The sequence below is a fragment of the Athene noctua genome, chromosome 6 (genome assembly GCF_965140245.1).
Source record: "Athene noctua chromosome 6, bAthNoc1.hap1.1, whole genome shotgun sequence".
NCBI classification, from domain to species: domain Eukaryota; kingdom Metazoa; phylum Chordata; class Aves; order Strigiformes; family Strigidae; genus Athene; species Athene noctua.
Window position 1 is genome coordinate 48,748,397 of NC_134042.1, and position 22,804 is coordinate 48,771,200.

General features: G+C 37.7%; 1 protein-coding gene across 1 annotated transcript in view; it reads left to right on the top strand.

The window, feature by feature from the left end:
- The window catches only part of WDHD1 (WD repeat and HMG-box DNA binding protein 1), a 29,742-nt gene extending 8,738 nt beyond the window's left edge, over positions 1 to 21,004 (top strand). The window contains exons 7-26 of the mRNA XM_074909363.1: positions 1,128 to 1,223; positions 2,912 to 3,004; positions 3,872 to 3,978; positions 5,059 to 5,194; positions 5,340 to 5,529; positions 5,697 to 5,884; positions 6,504 to 6,688; positions 7,844 to 8,085; positions 8,577 to 8,714; positions 9,376 to 9,532; positions 11,360 to 11,474; positions 12,917 to 13,048; positions 13,407 to 13,624; positions 15,364 to 15,494; positions 16,457 to 16,513; positions 17,358 to 17,401; positions 17,546 to 17,704; positions 18,044 to 18,177; positions 19,367 to 19,502; positions 20,065 to 21,004. Of these exons, the coding sequence (XP_074765464.1) occupies positions 1,128 to 1,223; positions 2,912 to 3,004; positions 3,872 to 3,978; positions 5,059 to 5,194; positions 5,340 to 5,529; positions 5,697 to 5,884; positions 6,504 to 6,688; positions 7,844 to 8,085; positions 8,577 to 8,714; positions 9,376 to 9,532; positions 11,360 to 11,474; positions 12,917 to 13,048; positions 13,407 to 13,624; positions 15,364 to 15,494; positions 16,457 to 16,513; positions 17,358 to 17,401; positions 17,546 to 17,704; positions 18,044 to 18,177; positions 19,367 to 19,502; positions 20,065 to 20,265 (2,859 nt within the window). The 3' untranslated portion in view covers positions 20,266 to 21,004. The remainder of the gene's footprint in view (positions 1 to 1,127; positions 1,224 to 2,911; positions 3,005 to 3,871; positions 3,979 to 5,058; positions 5,195 to 5,339; positions 5,530 to 5,696; positions 5,885 to 6,503; positions 6,689 to 7,843; positions 8,086 to 8,576; positions 8,715 to 9,375; positions 9,533 to 11,359; positions 11,475 to 12,916; positions 13,049 to 13,406; positions 13,625 to 15,363; positions 15,495 to 16,456; positions 16,514 to 17,357; positions 17,402 to 17,545; positions 17,705 to 18,043; positions 18,178 to 19,366; positions 19,503 to 20,064) is intronic.
- The last annotated feature ends 1,800 nt before the right edge of the window (positions 21,005 to 22,804 follow it).

The window sequence follows — 22,804 nt, forward strand, 5'->3', positions numbered from 1 at the left end:
GAAGAGAGACAGATTTGACGTTTTGCATGCCAGGATCACTGAGATGTCACCACAGGCATCAACATTTTTCTTTGACAGGGGACTTGGGACACAACATTGCTGCAGGGTCTCCTGCTCTCTGCCTATGGCACACGTTCTTAGTTTTCTAAGGACTCGAGGTGCAGCTCAGTGCATTTCAACCTTTTAGATTTGAATGAGTTTAAGGCTATTGACAAGGGGCTTGCTATTCCATTTTTTTGTTTGTTACAAGCTTCACAGCAATTTCTGAGAAGGACATAAATCACAGTTTGAGGAACATAATTTATTAGAAATACAGTCTTTGGGCTCAGCTTGGCAATATTTGGCTGAAGTAGCTCGGGGTCTGTATGAAATCAGATTTAGTGAGAGAATCAGATTGGAACTCTAAGGAACTTTAAAAAGGGTTTCAAGTGAACGTTTTAATAAGGCAATTTTGCATAGGTATGTGGGATTATTTTTGCTAAATGCCATTGACCGGAATAAGAATCTGTGTGGAATGATTCCTGTAAGTACAGCTGAAAATGTAGCCCTGCACTGGTGAATTGCTACTCTTTTAAAAACAAAAGCATACTTCTAATGTGAAATCTTGTGTTTCAGATTGACAGTGGGTGCCTTTTGGGGCAATTACACCAAGAGTGTCCTAGGGTTGTGGCTGTATGATGTATGTATCTGTGCTGTAATTTAAGAATATAGTCATTTGTTCTTTATACTGCTGTGGTGAGATTCAGGCTGTCACCTTGGTGCAGTTGAGCTGGGTTTGACAAATGCATTTTGGCCAGATTTCTCTATAACCTAAAAATATATGAGCTCATTTGTTCTGTACTTGATTAGAAACACTTGTTCTGTAATCTTATTTCTGTTACAAGTAGTTGTATTGTTATTAAAATAGTTTCAGGTCTATATTGGCAAGGTATTCTTTTCAGGTTCTTTTTTTTAAGGCAGTATGTACCATTGTATTTGGATGAAGGAGATTATTTCAGTTCCAAAAATGGCATAGCTTTTTTCCTTTTAGGTTTTTTTCCCACACTTTGCCCTTTAAGAATTTGTACTATACAGTAGATTTTTCACAGAGTTAGAAAACTCATTTTTTTAAAATGTTTTGTTTTCAGATATGCACAACAAGCTGGCCACTGCTGCAGAAATGTAATGATGTGATAAATGCTAAATCAATATGCAGACTTGGCTGGCAACCTGGCAGTGGGAAGGTAAGTGACATTGTTTTAGCCCCATCTTAATACTTCTTTTTTCTTTGGGAGTTCAACAGTAGAATTCAATCTGGGCAAGCCCAAATTGCAGCTCCTGGGACTAAGGAAAATATTTGGGGTGAAGATCACTTTTAGGAAAAATAAAAACCTGGAAATGGGTACTTGTTTAAGCTCCAGACTGTTTGGCAGTAGCCCAGCTGTCAGCCCAAAACAACACTAGACAGTCATGTTGTGCTGAATAGGAAGGAACATTGTACATGGGGGAAATCATCAAATTGCTCACAACAGACCATCAAAGGAGTTCAGTCTTTCTCTAATTTAAGTAAATCTTGCCCTATTGGTAATCTTGCTCTGTAAATATTTCCCTAGTGTGTTGTTCCCTTTTTTTTCACCTGAGGAACAAAGTTGATTCTGTTGTGATTAAAGGTGGTGCTGGTGCGTGCTACAGGTCGAGTGCATTGCTGCAGTAGTACCATCTGTGGATCTCTAACCAAAATGGGTTGGGGACTTAGTACAGCTGCAGACGTCCCTGTAGCATATAAGCTAGAACATCTCTGCAGCATCTGATAATGCAGAGGGGAGAGGAGGAAGAGCAGGTACATGTGAGCCTGTATGAGATGAGGCATGCCCTGCCGTGCTTGACGTAAAGGACGGGGAATTGAGCAAAAGTTGGCTGTTTGGAGAAAATGCTTTATAGCTTCCATTCTTGCCTGTGGTAATAGTGTGGCAGAACTTATTCACTCTTTCATTGACACTGCAGTACTTGTGGGTTTAAAGAGTATTTTCCAGTGTTTTCTCACAGTTCTTACCCAAATAATCCTCCTTCCCTGACTTAGCCTTTGCGTCTCTCTCAACCTGTGTCCACTCTTCAAAATACCTGGCTGCTATGATAGCATTATGTGTAACATTTCTGTGGAACAGGGAATGTCACCTGCAGTACAAACTGTTTTTGGTGTAGTTGGGAACTGTCAGTGTTAGGTTAATGGTTGGACTAGATGATCTTCAGGGTCTTTTCCAACCTTGATGGTTCTGTGATTCTGTAATATCTCTATTGCATAAGAACAAATACTTTTAATTTTTAGGCTAATTCTTCACACACACGCATATTTGAAATGTAAGTAGTTGTCTTGCTTCTTTTGCAAAGCTAATTGTTAGAAGTCTTTAAAAAAACCCCCAAATCCTAAAAGAAATAGGCAGTAACATTTATATAGTTTTGTGAAAGATGAAACGAGCTATTTCAGGAATTGACTATTCAAATAAGATTTACTGAGAAATTGTAACCTGATCAAAAGAGGTTTGAGGAGGGAGGGAAAAGGAGAACGTAAGCCTTGTGCTAGAGCATTGAAAATGATTTATATGTGTGTGTTAGCTGTTTCATAAATAAGAACTTATAATGTTATGGTGCAGCTGTCATTATCCTCAGTTTTCTGCCAGAAAGAAATGAAGACTAAAATAAAAACAGGCATGCTTGGCTATGTTGCATGTGGAAATCATTAAAGAACCTTGTAATTCCAGTTACTTCAGCTTTCTATACTTTCTCAGTTGGCATTGCTGGGATGCTAGAGAGCTGTTAAATACTGAGGCAGTCCCAGCTGCAATAGTTCTGAGTGAAGGAGCTATGCTATTTGAATGTTCTGTTTGAAAGGTAACTTGTTCTAAATTGTCTGATTCTTGTTTCCTTTGAACAGTTGCTGGCAATTCCTGTAGATAAAGTTGTTAAACTATACAGAAGAGAAACCTGGGATAGTCAATTTGATCTATCTGATGCATTCATCATGAAGGTAGGAACATAAACCAGGTACTTGCTAAATCTTCCATAATTTCTAGCAGAATAACATTTGAATTATCTTCTGCACAGTATCTCTTCCCCCACCCTCAGTACCGATTGCTCACATTTTCTATTTCATTTCTGATCCTGTTACTTGATGTTGGAAAACAAGGCAAGAGATACTAGATGAATGTCAAACATGTCTTTATAAGGCTCTGGTTCCCCTCTTTCATTTATAGTAACCCACTAGATCTCTAAAGTCTACTGGTGAATCACCAAGTGCAGCTGAAGAACATCTGTTTTCACAAGTTGCTCTAAATACATAGCTTTTCAGGGAAAATGTCAAGAGCATTATTTCTGTACAGAACAGAGACAGCAGTTGTTCACTTTATATTTTATTAACCTGAAATTTAGCTATGTAGTAGCCCCAACTGTGCCACCTTCTTTCTTTTGACCTCATCATATACTTGAAAACCTTTGGGTTAAAGAGGTACAATTCCCTACTTTTATTAAGGTACAGAACACGGAGTCTTGGATTTTAATTTATGGAACTGTATTTAGCTCAAGGTAGATAAAGCTGTTTAGTGCAGAGCTTGGAAAGTTACTATGCTTCTGTCTACATGTCTAGAATCAGGTTTTGTTCAACCTCATGGCAGTGTTTAATGACAGAAGATGGATATTCTTGAAAATAAAAAAGTGTGCTATCTTTAAAGAATGATTCTTGCAGGGAACTACCTAAAGCCAGCTCTAGTACAGGAGGCTGGATATGATTTGCTAAAGATCATTATTATTATTTTTTATTCCAGAATGTCTGTTCTAAGCTTCAGAATATGAATGCTGTGTGTGCATTGGTAACACTTTTTTCTGGTTTTTTCCTTAGCCCTTGAACGTTGTGGCCTGGTCTCCTTGTGGGCAGTATCTGGCAGCTGGAAGTGTGGATGGGAATATAGTGGTGTGGAATATGGAAACCCAGGAGTGCATAGAGAGGTACTCAGTCCTGTTCCATAAATCCCTAAATACATGTTTTTTTCTTGAAATAGAGTTTTGTTGTCTTTTCTGTAAAACTTATTTGTGCAAAAATCTGGTGGTAAGTAGAAATGTGGCATTGTTTTGCCTTTCCCCACCATATCCAGTATGCACAGGAGTATGTTCTGATTCATGTGATACCCTGTTTTCCTTCCTGCACAGCTAGAAGGATCTGGAAACATTACATTCTTAGAAATAGAATAGGGAAGGGACATGAATGTGGATTTTGTTCAAATTCCATACTCTGTTTTTCTGTGTACAAATATATTTTATTACTTTTTAATAGTTGATTAAAGGATGGTTTTGATGGAAACAAATTTTCCTCACATCCCAAACCCCCAAATCACAAGATCGTTGGCAGTAAGATGTATTTTCTAAAGGGAGAGGGAAAGAAGATACATCAGCCAGCCTCACCTGCAGGCAAAAAAGGACAAATGACAAATTGCACTTTATCTTGGTTAGTTAAAGCATCCCTCTTTCAAGGGGAAAAAAAATAAAAGAAAAATAAAGGTATGATTAAGTGAGGTAGAGAAGAAAATAAGGAATTATTTATCTGTCTGAATATTTTGGGTAAGAAACATGTTTAACATGTTTGTTACTGTAACAGCTATGTTAAGAATTAAAGACATTATGTAAATAATGGGAGGATTTTTTGTGAGAACAAAGGGTGGAAAAGACAGGATTAACTCATCAGTTTGGTACAAGAGAAACAACTGAATGTTCTTTTTATAATGATGCTTCAGGAATGTATGACTGCTGGGGAATTACTTTGTCTTTTCTACGTGTATCCGGAAGCTTGTGGGTTTAAGAACATGATTCTGTTTGATTTTTAAAGCCTAAATGATCTTCCCCATAGAAAAGGAAGACCTGCTGTAATTTTTATAGTAGCTGTTTATTCTAAAGGTGACCTATTAATCATTTTATTATGTGTAACATCACTCTCTCATACTAATAAATGTTTCCACTTTTTACAATAACTCCTGGGGAGGTTTCTGCCTTGAGCAGCTTACTAAAAATCCATTATTTTTATATTCTTTTTAGAATGAAGCATGAGAAAAATTACTCAATTTGTGGACTGGCATGGCACCCCAAACATAGGCAGATCGCTTATACAGATACAGAAGGAAATCTAGGGTTGTTGGAAAATATTGGTGATGGAAAGAAACCAAATGACAAGGTGAGGAGTACCAATTATTTCTTAAATTAACGTGATTATTTAGGTTACCAAGTTACTGTGTGTTGAAAGTTCCCTTGTGTGTTAATTCATTTCTTGAATTCTGTGTCCAATAGAAGTTTTAGGATAATTGTTAATGTGGTTTTAGGTTGCCAGTACAGTGACAAAGGACTACAATGATCTCTTTGATGGAGAAGACGACGACTATTTAGATGGAGATATGATTGAACCACAATCTTCCCCAAAGGCTGAAGCTAATGAAGATGATGCTGATGACCTTATGCCAACTTCAGGCCATCTGAGACGGGCAATAATTGATGATGATGACAACTCACTAGGTACAGAATTAACTTATTTTCCAGAGCTCTTTAGTGCTGTTATTGGGATGATCTTTTAGCATCCTCAGATATATTCTGCCTGATTTTTTCCAGAGAAATCTTGGCTTTTTTACTTATTATTCTGATAATAATATGTGTAAGGTGTAAATTTTTTAAAAAACTTCTAGATATTGGGATGATAAAAGCCAATTCCAATCTTGAAAAGGAAGATGACGATGATGATCAAACTGGTGGCTGTCCAACTTTACCACCATCATCTACCCAACAGCCTTTTTATGATGGGCCAATGCCAACCCCCAAGCAAAAGCCCTTCCAGTCTGGCTCCACTCCTGCACATCTCATGCATCGTTTCATGGTAAACCTCACTGCAGTGTAGTTATGTAGATCTTGTTACTTTGTTAATATTGAATATTGTCCAGTTCTTGCTGTGTCTTAATCTTTTCCAAGATTATTTTTTTTTAAATACTTCGCAGCATGAAGCTAAATAGTGGAAAGTAGCTTTGTGTTAATGCAAAGTCTGCATGATGTTATGCTTTATGTTTGAGTTGCTTTTGATGTAAAAATAAATACTGGGCTTTAAGACAAAAGCAAGTTATACAGTTTGTACCTGTGCTATTGAATTCTAGCAAATCTTTTTTAAAATTCTTTTTTTAGTCAGAACTTGTGGATCTTTTTGTGCTCTTAAGAGTTGTATGTTATTCATCCACTATTTCTTCCTAACTGCAAGTTCTTTGCACTTAATTTTGTAAAGAGAAAGATGGCTAAGCAATGAGGATGAAACTAGTTCCTGCCTAATTCAGCTGTTTTAGAAACTACCAAGTCCTGACTACACAAGTCTTCAGTCTTCCTCCAGCCTCCCACCTACTGTTGTTTCAGATGAGAAAGTTATAGCAGGCTGGTTTAGGGCAGTGTGCTTGATTTATTGTGATTTTCTTTTTTTTGGGGGGTGGTGGTGGTGGTGTTCTTTTTAATAGGTATGGAATTCTGTTGGTATCATTCGCTGTTACAATGATGAGCAAGACAATGCTATAGATATAGAATTTCACGATACCTCCGTACATCATGCAACGCACCTGCCAAACTCTCTGAATCACACGATGGCTGACCTCTCTACTGAAGCTATTTTACTAGCCTGTGAGAGTACAGAGGAACTTGCAAGGTAAGTCATGGCCTTGCTCTGCAAAACACGTAGTATGGAATTACACTTAACTTGTCTTCACTATTTCAGCTTTCAATTTCAGGTTCTATCACTTTTTTTGAGATGTTTGGCTTTTCATCGTGCTTTTTATTTATAGGATCACTTTCAAGGAGGATTTTCACATCCACCCACTTGAAGACTTCAAGAATAATGAAAGATGTAATTTGTTTCCTGAGGACTTTTTTTACCACTTTTTAAAAAAAAACCCCAACCACCACCCTAGAAACTTCAGGCATTGCTAACAAAGGAAATTGTAAACATGAACAATAGTCTTTCAGTCTGCTCAGATTAAGGATAAATCATAAGGGCTATACTATTTCTTTTCACACTGTTACTAAGGAGACATGTTTGGAGATACCCAAAGAATTAAAAGTGTGAAGAACACAAGTTTATGAAAACCATAGAAAGATTTACGCAGCTGGGCCAACTAGACTCTGTTCTTGCATTCAAGAACAATAGCAACAATATTTTGTTGATGGTTTTTGTGAAAATATCTTGAAGAACTTTCTTCTTATTTTCACACATACAGCATTGTGATAAGATGAAAAGCATCCTTTACCTTTAGAAGTATTTTTTGTATGTACTGGTTGTCTGACTGAAAATTTCAATTTCTTTTCTCAAGGGAAGTGTGTAATCTCTCAAAAGCTGTGGTGGCTATGAATTGGTCACAGATGGTTTTCAATTATTAAGATAGCAGAACTGAATGAAGTTCCTGAGGGGTTTTTTTTCCCTTTGAAAGATAGCATGATATGATAGACTGGTAATGAGGGCTGATATTCAGGGGTACTGAGCACCTTCAGTTCTTACTAATGTTAATTAAGCAGGGCACTTACCTGTTTCCATATTAAAAAAAAAAATGTCCCCTCAGACCTTTAAACTGTCTCTGCTTCAGGCTTTAGAGGCTCTAAATCTAGAGTGCTGGAGGCCAAGCTGGCTCTTCACTTCTTGAATACTAAGAGTAGCACCTTTGCAAATAACCACTTGTAATTTGTAGTTCCTTTCTGTGACCCTCACAGATTCCAGGTCTCTGATAAAAATGATACATAGTGGTGTATTTCACATTTTTCTTCATGTTGAGATATTTGACTTTTTTTTTTTTTTTGGTCTCTCTTTTAGCAAGCTCCACTGCATTCATTTCAGTTCATGGGATGCAAACAAGGAATGGACGGTAGATATGCCAGAGGATGAAGACGTTGAGGCTATCTGTCTGGGTCAAGGCTGGGCTGCTTGTGCCACTAGTGCTTTGCTAGTTCGTGTGTTTACAGTTGGAGGAGTTCAGAAAGAGATTTTCAGTCTCCCAGGTCCAGTGGTGTCTATGGCAGGACATGGAGAGCAGTTGATGATTATTTATCACAGAGGTAGTTTTCTCCCTTCTGTCTTTTTTTCAGCTGGCGTTATATTTTCAATCCTCAGCTATTACTAGCTTGAAACACTGGTTAATTTGTACATAATCACCAGAAGTGGTTTATTCTTCTTTTCTTCTTGATGATGTTTTTTACTGTCACAACCCACAGATCTTTGACAGATCTTTGTCAGAAGACAGCAAAGCCTACATTTTATATTGGGATGCCTAGATTAACCTGTGGGGAAGGGGAGAATTTTATAACAGTGACATTAATAGATTAAACTTGAGTTTCAGAAGGGCCAGAATGAATTACTATGGGAAATTAAGGAAGTAGTTATTATGCATGCTTTGTATGTCCTAATTAACAAATAGTTTCTTGTCTGACAGTGGTATTCATGGATAACCCTGCATTAGATTTAGGTTTTGATTCAAAATTTAGATTTAGCCAAGAGGCAAGACAATTCTTTTGTTTTCTAATGCAGTCATTGAACGACTCGTTCCTAGGTACCGGGTTTGATGGGGACCAGTGCCTTGGAGTACAGCTGATGGAGCTAGGAAAAACAAAAAAACAGATTTTGCATGGAGACCCTCTTTCTCTTACAAAGAAATCCTATTTGATGTGGGTTGGATTCTCTGCAGAAGGTATGAAATATCTGTGTGAGTGACGCTCAGAAATCTCCATACTATTGGGGGAAGTTTGTAGGAGAGTTTGGCTGATTTACTGCCCTTTGAGTAAGAGTGATCTTGGGACCTCGACTTTTTTCCTTCAATCTCCTCAGCGCTAAACAAAATCCTATTTTTCTATTCTTTAAATGTATTTATCAGAAATCTTTAATATCTTTCCACACACTTAAATGTTTTATCAGAGCTTGTTTTCCCAACTGGTTGCCCTGCTCTGCAAAAAAATAAATTACATTAGTACACCATAATAGGTGTGTTCAACTACCTCGGCAAAAGTCCACCCCAAAAAGTTGCGATCTTGGGAGGAGTTTTTATGATAACCAGAAAAAGTAATTGTGAAATAGTTAATTTTCTTTGGGACTCTACTCAAGCAGTATGAATTTGATGTCTTCATAAAATGTTTTAAATTTGAATGTGTCAGTTGACTAGCAGTACTGTCGACTGTCAGAAGGTGGCGCATCTTTCTAAGGAAACTAGTTTTTTTCCAGCTATGTTGCACTTTTTGGATGAGAGGATGTTGTGTTTTGAGATATGTAAGCCATCGTTTCCCAGCAGTATCCGCCAGCTCAACCTTTGTAATTAGTTGCCTGTCAGAATAATTGTTTTAATTTGTGACAAACAGGTACCCCTTGTTATGTGGATTCTGAGGGAATTGTGCGGATGTTGAACCGAGGACTTGGGAATACTTGGATTCCAGTGTGTAACATGAGAGAGCATTGCAAAGGAAAATCTGATCATTATTGGGTAGTTGGCATCCATGAAAATCCCCAGCAGCTCAGGTCAGGTATTTCACAAGGAAGTGCTTTGTTTGTCTTCGTTTTAAATTACAGAGCACTTCTTACTGTGAGAAACTGGAACCAACTTCAACTAAAATGTGTGACTAATAAATATGCACAGTAAATGATCTAGTTCATAAAGGTAATTATGTTTCATTACTAAACTGGTTTGAAATAAACCCATTAAAGTTTTGTAATTTGTTACTGAAAAATTGTGGCTTTTGGCCTTGGCTAAGAGGCGTGTGCACTTTATTATGAAATTGCCCATCTCTGATGCAGACACATTCATAATGCTGCATTTTGCTAGAGAAACCTAATAAGTTATGGTTGCTGTTAAGAATCTGCTTCTGCTGGTGATGGTTTTGGGAGATTTGGGTTTGTTTTTTTTTTTTTTTTTCTCTGTTTTCCCCACTTATCCCTTTGAGAAGAATCCAGTCCTGTAATCTATGTCATTAAACATAGATAAATCAGAACTGTCTGTGATTTGTATTAATATTTAAGCAGTGGCCATGAAGAACAACTTTGTGTGTAAAATTGTGAAAATATTTAGCTGAGAGTTAGCCATTACTTTATAAAATATGATGCTGGTGATGTGTAAATAACTCTCTTAATTGTAACACACATCCTGGACAATTAGTTCCTAAGCTTTGTTTGTAGTCCTCTTTATTCAGTGACCTGTGTCCTTTTCCTACCAGGGCGGAATCCACCAGCTTGCATATTTTACTGAAATCTAGACTCTTTTACTTTGCACAATTGTAGAGGTTGGTGGGAGACTGCATTTTATTTAAATTTACATGACGTTCTTTGTAATCCTCTGGGTTTTTTGTAATGAGGGAGATAATTTGATATCACCGGTAAATGTCAATTCACTGCCTGTTTCTTCCTCCAAATCATTAAGTAATGTTGGCCTCCAGAAAATTGATCAAAAATGTTCAGGACACATCACACTGGTGGGATGGGCAACTGTGAGTCTGTCATCATCAGTTTTTCGCTTCTACTCCAAGACAGAGAGTGCTACTCTGAGTTGCAAAGAACATTTTAGTCAAAGCCACTAGCATATTAAAGATAAGAAGGGGGGAGGGTTGTTGTGGAAACACCATATGCCTTAATTAACACAGATAGCCAGAACACTAATGCTTCCTGTTCTTTTTTTTCCAGTGTCTGAAACAGTAGCTTATAAAACCAGACATTTTTGTCAGTGCTGCATTGGTTCTGCTGGAAATACAGCAGTTCCCCAATCAATGTTTTGCTGAAGTGATTTTTACCAGAAAGTAATAGTTTAAATATAATGAAACAATAAGCTTATGCTTTTAGTATATGCTTATCTGTTCCATCCTTCTCTTTTTTTTTTTTCTTTTTCCTCCACCTGACCCTGTGTGTGTCTGAACACTGCATTTTCCTCATGAAGTCCAAAACCCCTCATCAAAATAAATGATAGAGGTGCCTGCTCCTGTTCCAGTGGCCTTCAGTTGTTCAGTAGTTTCTGATTTTAATAAATTGCATTTACATTTTGTAGTAGCTGTTGAATCGTGTATTGTGTGAGATAGAGATCTGCGTCTGTTATGTGCCACGTTTGGAGTTTCTAGTGTGAACAAGAGCAGTGTGTGCTTTGCTAGTTTTAAAAATCTTTCATTGGTTGTAATGTAAAAATAACCCTTTGTAATGCAGCCTTACATATTGCTATATTTAAGTCAGTAATTTAATTACTACTTTTTAAAGAACAAATCCTCTTAAAGTATCTTGCTGCTTAGGAGACATGATTTAGATGTAGAACAACTGGTGGCTGTAGGTGTTTGAGGATTGTATGTATTTTTTGTTTTGCTTGCACAGGTGTATTCCTTGTAAAGGAGCCAGATTCCCTCCTACTCTACCACGTCCTGCTGTAGCAATATTATCCTTTAAACTTCCTTACTGTCAAGTTACAACAGAAAAGGGACAGATGGAGGTATGGAATGGTGTTGAGTCCACAGCTGATAGTCTCAGATGTCCCCATAGTAGGGATTATACAAGATTCCTATTAATCATCGCTACTATGAAAGAAGGTAGTACAAACTCTGAGGAAGATGTGTGGCTAAGGAGGTTATTTGGGTTCAGTGTTTTATATAGGTTTTCTGGTTTGGTTTGGTTCACAACTGTTTCTAGAAGAAGACAAGATAAAGCTGCTAGAGCTGATGCAAGTTTATATTTACACATAATCTACTTCTGACCAATGAAGCTTACTCACCCTCTCTTTAATTTTTTTTTTTAGTGGGTAGTGGTTCATGTTCTAGTAAGCACCAGATTTTGGGATCCAAATTGAGACACCCCCCCTTGAAGGTGCCTGTTTTTTAATATAATAGTCATAACAAAATTTCTGGAAGACTTTTTTGAAAGATGTATTAAGTACTCAAATTCATATAATCACTCTGAAAACATAGGCCTTCTGGCTTGACTTTCTTAAGGTAGAGGCTGGTTGAAGCAAGATGAACCTGTGAACTTCTAGAGGGATATCTGTATTCTTCAAATTTTTTTTTAATATGTTTAAACATTTCACTCTTGTGTTCAGCTCTACTGCACAAAATAGAAATTAACATAAATTCTAACCACAACCTCAGAGACATTTTAATGCTATTTGAAATTTATTCTCTTTGATAGAAGTGCAGATAAAAAGTTTCAATAATAAACACTTTGTCATTTTTAATGAATTCTCCTTCATTTGGTTCAAATCTTTTTGTTCTTTATCTGATGGAGTATGTCTTCCATCCCCCCACTCTGTCAGAATAATAGAAGGAAAATGCCAGGAATGGTTAATTTAGCTTGAGGGAATATGTATTTCTGTGTAGGTAAAGAAACAGATTATTCCTGTACCTCTGATGCAAATGCTGGTTTGGAATAAGTTTATAATTATTTTGTAACAGAGCTAGCCTGGTCGAATAACTGTACTAGTATTTTGCTGAACAACAGTTATATTTTCTGTTTACCTGTCTCACAGATGATGATTGCTCCTACAGTTACTGAGTTATTCTGGAATACTTCCAATTTGCTGTGGGACAGAAGTTATAAGATAAAATAATTAACTTGTTCTGGAATTGTCTGTCCTGGTAGCATCCCGGTGAACATGTAGGTCTTGTCCTGCTGAAAGCCTGTAATACATATGTTAAATTCCATTTATATGGTAAATGTTTGGGTCAGTTTGTGTACAGATGGTTGCTAGTGTCGTCTGTGGGGTTTTTTTCTCGGTAGTCACTGGCTTTTAAAAGAGAATTGTCTACCCCTCACCCTCATGAGAGGAAAGGAACATTTAAGAATAAGTTGATAAAATACGTTGTAAATTGCTAGGCATTATTTCATGGACTGTTTTTTTTCCCTCTGACCTCTCCAGCATGCATCTTTCTCCCTTTTATTCAGGAACAATACTGGCGTTCTGTTGTATTTCACAACCATGTGGATTACTTATCAAAAAACGGCTATGAACTTGATGAAAATGCTAAAAGTCAGTCAGTGAAAGAACAGCAAGAACTTTTAATGAAGCTGTTTGCTGTAAGTAGAAATAAACAGAAAATAGAAAGAATTCATGAGACTTTACATCAAATGCCATCTATTCAAAATAAATGTTGATGTGATTCCTCTTATTAGAAGTCTGGCTAGTGATTTGCAATCCAGCTAGTTCACAGACTGTGATAAGAGATGGACTACAGTTAATAACGCTTATTAGTATGAGGGTGGGAGAAAGAAAGGGGGGGAAAAAAAAGAGCTTTTTCTTTGCTATGCAGCTCATGAATGTTGGTGGTTTTGTCTTGATTCATTCACTCCACCAAGACCATAATATTCTGGTCCTAGAGTCTTGAGAGATCTTTATAACTGAAATGTGTAACTCTCAAGGATTCTTTTCTTTCAGCTTTCTTGTAAACTGGAGCGTGAATTTCGTTGCATGGAACTTGCTGACCTCATGACACAGAACGTTGTGAATTTAGCTATCAAGTATGCTTCTCGCTCTCGAAGACTAAATTTAGCTCAGCGACTTAGTGAAATGGCTGTAGAAAAAGCAAGTGAGTTGGCAACAGCACCGGAAGATGAAGAGGAGGAAGAGGATTTCCGAAAGCACTTGAATGCTGGGTAACACAAATTTCTGTGATTAAAAACCTGGGAACGTTTTTATTGATCTATTTTATTTTGGTTCAGTTGATGCACTTTTCTCGACTATAGTTTGCAATGTGTTTGTTATGAAGTAAGAGCTTGTGTTGCTTTACTTCTAAATTCTACGTATAAAATGGTACATTCTTGCTGATATCATTGGAGGACTTAGTAGTACCAAGATACTAACACAAAGGGAAATATTTCCACTCCTTGCTTACTGTATGTCTGTGTTCAACACTTCTGAGGCAAAGCACACTCAATATCAGGTTGCTTTGGAATTTTTTTCTTTTTGTATCCCCCCCTTCTCTTAGCTTGTGCTGGTTTGGTTATTTGACTCCAACCTAGGGTGGGTTTTTTTTAGTCTGAGTCTCTCTACCTCATTTCATTCCACACCTACCTTAAAATCCTTCTATCTCTCTCCAGCCCTTCCCTCTTTCAGTATCCCATCTCAGTGCATCCTATTTAGTCTTTTTCCCTCCTAATTAACCCCAGATCTTGAAAGCTGTGTAAACACTACAGGTTTGCTTTGAGTTTTTCCCTCTGTATCTGTGCTATCTACCTTTCTTCTACCTGTATCTGCTTTGTGAGCATGATGAGGCAAGAGATGTGTGCGTTTTGGTTTTTGCTTTTTTTTTTTTTTTTTTTTAATACACACCACACAGAAGAGCTGTGTTCTTGCTTGGCCTCTGGATGGTACAGCTATAAGGAAAGTAGTTGCTAACCACCAGTCTGATAGTGCAGAAACAATGTCATAATGTTCTGTCAGAAGCAGTATCTTTCTATAGCAATTTTATGTATGAAGTTTGGAATTTATTTAAGCAGGAGGAAGCGATAAGTCCCTGAACTTATCTGTAGCTCTTCCCTTACTGTTCTGTGTGAAACTGCACATTTAAAACTCCTTTCTAAACGTTCTACCTTGCTGTTCTGGATCATGAATGGAAGCTGTAATCCCACGTCTTCAACTTCAGCTGCTCTGAGGATTAAAATTCATCACAAACACTATACTATTAGTGCCAGAGTAATCACTGACATTCTGGTTGAAATAAATGAACCTTTAGTTTATGCATACACAGATATTAGTAATCAGCAAACATCAGGAAGGAAATGCAAGAAATGTACATCCTACTTCTGGGAATTTAGAGAATAATCAGATTAAAGATTGAAAATTGTTGCATAAGCTTCAGACTGAAAACATGCATCCATATTACCACCTGTGTATTTATTCATGTATGCAGAAAAGTAATCTGGTATTATTTATGATAGGCATATGTGTTTAAATGGAAGTTACAGAAGATGTTTTACGTTTTCATTTGTGTTTGCAGCAGAGTGTTTTGGCAGCAATAGCGAGGTGGCAGAAGGTTGCTGTTTCTGTTCAGGCACTCACACTTGTGTATGGAGCTGTTTGAAGGCCAGTGCCTGTACTTTTAGCTGAGTGTGAATTTTGGGTACTTTCATAGCCATGTGTGGTTTTATTTAAAACTACATGAGCACCACTTCAGGCAACTGCCCTTGATGTTTCAGGGTGAACTGAAGTGGTTAATGAATCTTTATTTTATTTTTAGTAATCATCACAGTTTAATCAGAGGTATAACACAAATAAATGCCAAATCTTACCATTCTTATTTCCTAAATTAGGTAAGTAAGTTAGCTACCCATTGTTCCAGTTTTCCTCCTGAATGTGGTGACCACTTCCTTTCTGATGAATTCCTTTCATTTAGTTACAGCAACTCTGCCACAGAGTGGAGTCAGCTGCCAGTCAGAAATGTTCAGCAGGACCAAGAAATGGAAGATGCTGAGGAAGCTGATGCCTGTGAGGAAGCAGAAGAAACACCAGAAGTGCATAAACAGAGTAAGAAAAATGTGCTCTCTGAAGAGGCTGGAAGTTATTTAAATGTGTCTTTCACAGACTTAATAATGAATTCTAGAAAATTCCCGGATAATTAGTAGTTTAGGTAACTCCAATCTGTAGGTCTGTGCAAACAATGGGGTTTTCTGTCTATTGTTTCATTTTGTTCTTTTGATGTAAAATTTAGGAAGACAGGCACACCATCTGTCATGGGGCACCACAAGTGAGGTGCAGGTTTGATTTAGAAGCCGTTTATGTAAAGAGAAAATAATCCCATTTGTTTCACTGAGTTTTGAAAACTCTGCAACTATAGCAGAGTCTAGTTTTTCTGCTACCTAGTTAAAACTTGTCTGGTAGTTTCTGATCTGTCTTATTTGGCTGCTGACATGTGAAAAAATGCACAGGAATAACAGGGTGACATACAGTGATTCCTGCTTTGGGGCTTCCCATTGCCTGGAATTCCCTGTGGGAGATGTGTAGCAGTGCCTACCTGAGTGAGCAGGTGTATATACCAGCCTGTGCCTGCAGTTGCTGCAGGGAAACAAGTTTAATGTATGTCATCTGCTCTGTCCCAGCTTGCTTATGCACTGTACTTAGTACCCATCTGAGGGACCCCTGGAGAGTTTTTCCTGTTGTCTGATACTATTTCTAGTGGACTGGGGTTACCTTATGAAACAGTTAGTTTTGTATCAGCACAAATCTTGCAGGAGTTGATAGGCCAGTAGTTTACTGGGCACACTTTAAGGAATAAGTTTAAAGTTTAAGGAGTAAGTATACAACTCTAACTTAAATCTGGGTAGAGACAACTGATGGTTATGTAAAAGTGTATGTACAATTTGAAAATGAAAAGTCATGCTTTAAAATACAGATTACTACAACTCATCTGTTTGGGGTTTTGTTTTTAAAGAAGTTATGCTATTACATTTTATTGCACTTAAAAATGTACCCCTTTCCTTTTTCTGAAGGGCCAAATCCTTTCTCCAAAGGTACCACTTCAGCAGAGGTGACTACTCCAAAGTCTGGTGAGTAAATCTCCATTTATTCCAGGGCGAGAACTTTGTCATTCTTCACAATATCTGCTCCCATTTTTATCCTCCATTCTCCCATTACTACTAAAATTTAGTACCTAACAGTGTTGCCAAGTGGTAACTTGCCCTGATTGTTGCTGTCATGTTTTGAAGAGGTTCCCCATTCCTGTTGATGTCTTCATTACCTACTGATGTTCCATACCACTATTCTGACTGCCTTAGCTGTGCCAAATGCCTGGCTATGTCTTGAAGGCATCCTTTGGGAGGGGGAAAAATGAGAACAATGATCAATTGGTACGTTTTACTAATCACAGGCACGTTTATTGGTTGCACTTAGAAGGCAGAGTTAGTAACCCTGCAGTAGAGCTGTGGGTCTGAGCAAGCAGGGGCAGAATGCGACCTCTTGCTGCTTCTTCCCTCCCGCCAACCTTCTAGCAGGAATAATAGGAGTGGAAACGGATTTGGGAGTGGAGGAAGTACAGAGTCTTCCTGTGGATTTGTATTTTAAGCTGTTGGTCCTGGTCCTGTGTGGCATTTTGGATGACTAATAATAGCTGAGCATGTACAGTATAACCTTCATAGGGTTATTAACGTGTCTTTATCTGACCACTTTCAAGCTTGGTGGGAACTTCTTTTCTTTGGTGTGCAGTAGATGATGCCTTTGAGTTCTTTTCAATGAACAGAGACTGAAACACACATAAAGAGTGTTAGCCTTGTTCCTTGGAAATGAGACTAATGTTTCATTTACTTGTCTAAAATGTGCACGTTGCTTCATAGATTTTTATATATGCGTGTGTATGCACACATTTTTATGTTCTTTTTCTTTCCTATTGAATAGTTTTAATTGCATCAAGCAGCCAAGGACGAGTGAATCCCTTTAAGGTAAGAATTTTACACCTGATTTGATTGCAGTGTTCTGAAAATCAAGTTTAAAGTTTACAGTTAACTGTGACAGCTATCTTGAAGGGATAGAGGAGGGGAGCATGACAGAAAGGAAATAAAATGTTTATTTCCTTGTTTTGGTAGGTGTCATCTAACAAAAAGGACCCAGTGGTCCCCTCAGCAAATGTTCTGGACACTATGAGCAAATACTCAAAGAAAACTTCTTTGTCTAGCAGTCGAGCTGTAAACAAGCAGAACCCTCCAGTTATAAAGCCTCTGATTCCCAAACCCAAGTCCAAGCAGGTAATGTTTGTAGTCTCTTTACGTTGTTTCAGTGAGCACAGAACAGTAAATTGAATTTTACCAGCTTTTATCAAGTTCATTTAAGCATACAACAGAAACTATAAAAGCATATAAAATGCCAAAAAAAAGTTTTCAGCTGTAGAAATTACATTCTGCACTGACTCTTGCACTTTTATTATAAATAATGTTAACATCTGCATTGAAATTGGATAGATTACATGCTATGTTAATGCAAGTGATTATGTCTTCAGGAAAGGCTTGGGTTTTGTTTGTTTGGCTATGTGGTATGTGTTGTCTGAGAGTAAGGTCTTTTTTTTTTTTTTTTCTCAATTTCTACAGGCTTTAGCAATCTCCTTCTTCCAGGCTCGTACACTTAACTCCAGTGAAAAAACGGTGGAAGAAAAAGAAGAAAAAGCAGGAAACGAGTCTGCTGAAGTCAAAGTCACTGCACAGGAGAACACTGAAAACAAAAGGTGAGTGGACACTTGCATCTCAATGCCATATTCCAAAACTGATAGAATAACAAGTCCAAAAACTATTTTGTTTCTGAAGATGTTAGACAGGCCCAAGTAGAATAACGTCAGGATTAAAGTGTTAGCTCACAAGGTGTCACATCAGAAATGGAATAAACTGCTACTTAAACTACACATATTATCAAATCAGCCTGCATAAAAAGCATTGATTGGATTTCCAAATTGCCACATTACAATCACAGTGATAGACCAGAGAAAAGCATTCTGTTCATTAAATCTTTCCCAGCATTGTGGCAGTGTCATTCAAAGCAGGTGTTTTGCATTGGCCTGAGACAAATACATGTGTGAGTGAATAATGAATGAACAATGCAAAATGTAATTTTGAGGCTCTAAGTAATGATTTTTGCCTTGATACTACTTATGTATCTGATATATGTACCTTTGAATGATAAATGAAACCATGCTGCTGTGCTGCTTCCGAGTATGGGAAGTACTTAAAGTTTAAACATCTCTAGCAAATCTCAGAGGAGTCTAAAAGCTAGGAGTTTTACGTGGAAGTGTAAAAGCTTTATTTTAATGTGGTTTTTAACAAAGAAAAGAAACAAAAACTTTTATCACCTAAGGAGCATGTCTCTCCCAAGCTAAGACTCTAATCTGTCTTGTTCCTCTGGAGCAGATGTATTTTCTAACAATCCCAGACCTCATGAAATTTGCATTATTATAATCATGTTTCATTTAGACTTCATTTAACTGAGGAAGATGAAGGTAATTATTATTCATTTGGACTAACATTCTTTTCATTAACCTTTACCGGTAATGTTCTAAAACAAGAGGCAAGGAGAACTGTGAAAAGGATGAGCTGAAACATGCTAATATGCTCTATTTTTAGGTTGATGGGACCCTGTCAGAAAGGAAGAGAACCATTATGCTTTGTCATTCTAAAACTGAAGTGTTAAATCTCCATATATATCACAGTTTTAATAAAAACGCTTGACTTAGTCTTGCCTTGTCATCATGTTACTTAAGCATACTGGAATAGCCGAAAGCAAACTGCTGACTATATATATATGTGTGTTTTTCCTTCTAGAACAAAGAAGTCCAGTTAGGTGTTGTTTAGAAATGTTTTTTTGGGGAGATACAGTTTTCCTATAACCTTCTTAAATGGACAATTTTTATGCGCTTGGTTTAGACCAAAGACAGGATTCCAGATGTGGCTAGAAGAGAACAGAGCAAACATTTTGACAGATAATCCTGATCTGAACGAAGCAGAAGTAATAAAAGAAGGTATGAGTCGATTTAGAATGCTGTCATCAGAAGAAAGAATGGTAAGAAAACATTCTCTAATTTTGTTCTTTTGAGAATTTTTTTGAATTGAATGCCTTAGTTGGTTTTGGTTAGGAATTTTTTTTTCTTTACACTGTTCTCCATCTTCGTGGACTTCAGGTTTGAACTAGGCCATGATATACAACATATATTTATGAAAATATAAAGTGTCTGAATAATAATTAAATGCAGAAAGTAGCTTTATCTAAAGTGAGAGAATCATAATGAAGAAATAACAAGAGAGAAGGGAAAAAGTGACATAGCCAGGTTTAATTCACTGGGGCTTAAATTTGTTCTAAGGCCTTTTAGGTTTCTTACTTGTCCAGAAAAACATTTAAGAGCTTCAATTTCATATGCCAGCTCAAATGAAGAATAGTTTTGAAGGAGAATGCTGTTACAAGAAAAGGAAAGTGAGAAAATTGTTCCTAACTTGATCCTTATTAGTTCTTAACAGGAATTATTTCAGTGCTTCTTTATTTTATACACCTTCTGTCTCTGATTATGAAGTGGTGAGTTTTGTGGCCTGGTATGTAGTTTTCTGTTTAATGATTACTTTCTTCAAAGGTGTGGACTGAGAAAGCAAAAGGAGGAACAGTTAATGATTTGACAGAAGATAAAAAGCGAAAGCGTCCCACAGCTGATGAAGATGAAACGAAAAAGAACCAGGAGCAGAAACCAGAGGACTCAAATTTATCCAAAAAGCCAAAGTCTTTAGATCAATCTACAAATGTCAGATTGGCAGCTTTTGCATTCAAGCAAAGCTAAATAATGTGGTACCTCCTCGGCATCTGTTTTCTGAAAACATTAAGTAGCTCTGTATTGAGAAATTTGCTGCTGTGCTCCGAGAGCACTAGCAAAGAGAGTGCCTTGCTCCAAACAGTCTTTTAGAAAGTATTTTGTTATCAATTCTTCAGGGAAATATTGAATTCACTCTCTTGATCTTTTGCAAGTTACTAGTATAAAGCTTGGTAGCAAAACTAATACTAATGGACTTGTTACCTAGAAGCACAGTTCCACACAGTGTTGTGTAGCTGTGTGCCTTGATGCTTGTAGTATTTGATTTTAAATCCAAATTAGTCATTCTGGGGAGGATAAACCTTGTACACAAACTGTCCTCTGGTTTTAGAGAGGCGAAGTAATGGCTTCTGTACCATCCTTGCTGCCTGCTGCAAAACTTGTAAGAGAAAAGATGCCCAAGGAAATAGGAATGAGGGGAAGATTGCTTAACAGGCTGCTGCTGTCCAGCTGTGCTTTCAACATCTGTGGCTGTGACAGTGGCAGAACGTGGCTTGATATGGGCAGAGAGAAAACCAGGATGGAAGCTGAATTAAGAGGGTCAGGTGTGCAAAAATGAGCCATTCCAGACTGTGCAAATGTACTTTCCCAATCTCTGCCTCCACAGGTCCAGAAATTGCTCAGAACTTGAAAATCTCTGTATTGTTTTATGCGATTTTTTTTTTTTTTAAATAAAATGTGAATGTTTCTTAGTTTAAGCTGTGGGTCTCCTTTGCAATTTTTATAATTAAAGTAAACAGGCTTCTACCCACATTTCATAAGGCAGTTGTATTTACCCTTCTCTGGAGAAAAGACAGTACGTTTAAAATGTATTTGAAGCAAACTCAAATTTTGTAACTTTTATTTTAAGATAAGGTAAACTAATTCCTTAGCATAACTGAGACTGAAGAGTTCTAACTTAGGGCTTTTTTTCCTGGGTTTGCACATCCTTTCATCATTTTTTATTCTTCATTTCTCTTCACATTATTCCTGAAAAGGCAAATGACTCTCTGCTTAGAACTCATTTTTAATATTGAAAATATAGATTGAAGATTTAGTGTTTTTTACAGAAATCTCACTGAATGTTAGTGTAGGAGGTGTCTTGCTAGACTTTTTTAGCAATTCTGATATGCCATTTTAGAGGAAAACGGCTCCTCTTTTCACTGTATGTAGAGAATGGGGATCATGATGCCAGCCAGGGATGGTAAATACAAATAGAAGAAAAACCCAAAGACCTTTCAGTTTAAGTGCTTTTTTCCATCCATGGTTCTTAAGTATTTTTACACATTTTATTTGTTTAATGCTGATAGTAGACAGCAAGTAGTAATTAACAGAAGTAATAATTAATTTTCCATAGTGGCACAATGGAGGAGATTCAGGAGAGTAGTGGCATATTTCTTTGGAAAGAAATGATTGTATCAGAGACTGGAATTTAGACAGTAAAGCATATTTCCGCATTTTGGGTGTATTGGAGAAAAATGGAATCGCATTGGTAAAGAAAAACATCCTGATAGAAAAATCACTATGGGCTTGGTGAACTGTGTACTGGTTTCTTTCTGCTAGACTGGGTTGTGTGGAGGCAGCGAGCGCCCTGCCCGTGGTGGGGGGAGATGAACGGGGCAGCATTTCTCTCCATACCTGTAATCGTATTCAGGCTGAGATGCCTGCCCAGTGCCCTTTCCACAGGCCTCGTGTGAGAAGGTCAGTCACCCTCAGCAGTAAGGAAGCTTTTTGAGTGACTCCTCAGGGCTTCTCTATAAAGGCTGCATAAAATTACTTGAGTGAGGTATTTATATACCCTGGGCTCCGGCCGGTTGTGCTTCTGGCTGTTGGGACAGTGTCTCTCCACCGTCCTGGCTGTGCTTTGCTTCACACTACAGGCACAAACCCTGTGCTGTTTGTGTTCTACAAGAAGCGGTCAGGTACCCACCCCTGAAAACAGCAGCTCCACAAAGCATCCAAAGTCCTTTTGGCTCCTATAGGAGTAGTTTTTCCTGTGGGAGAGAGTTTTCTGAGAGCTGGACATTTGCGGTCGTGTAGCTGTTCTGAACAAACATACCAAAGGTCTGTTTAAAGAGAAACTCCTGGATTTAGTGGTTGGTTTCATGGAAATCACTGGGAACATCAGGCACCATCCTGGACATCCCTGCTTCCTGTTTGCTTTTCTCCTGGCTTAATTTTTGGTCTATAACACTTGTGGGTTTTAATAGACCCTGTGTCCAACAGCCTTGGGGTCACAGCCTGGATCTTGCTGTTAACCCCTGTAACTGGTTAGAGACAACAACAAAAAACTCTTTCCAACATCAGATTTGAGCTGCGTGGCTGCGATAGTGACTGCAGCAGTGACTTTTAATTACGACGGTCACTGCTGTCCACAGCAATAAAACAAACAGCCAATAGGGGCTATCGAGATCATGGAAGTGAGTACCCAGCTGCTTTTATTCTGGGAGGATCATCTCCTAGCTAGGCTGCTGTTATTTTTCATCAAAAAAGGCTTTTGCTCTATTAAACAGCTCCAGGCAGAGCTACA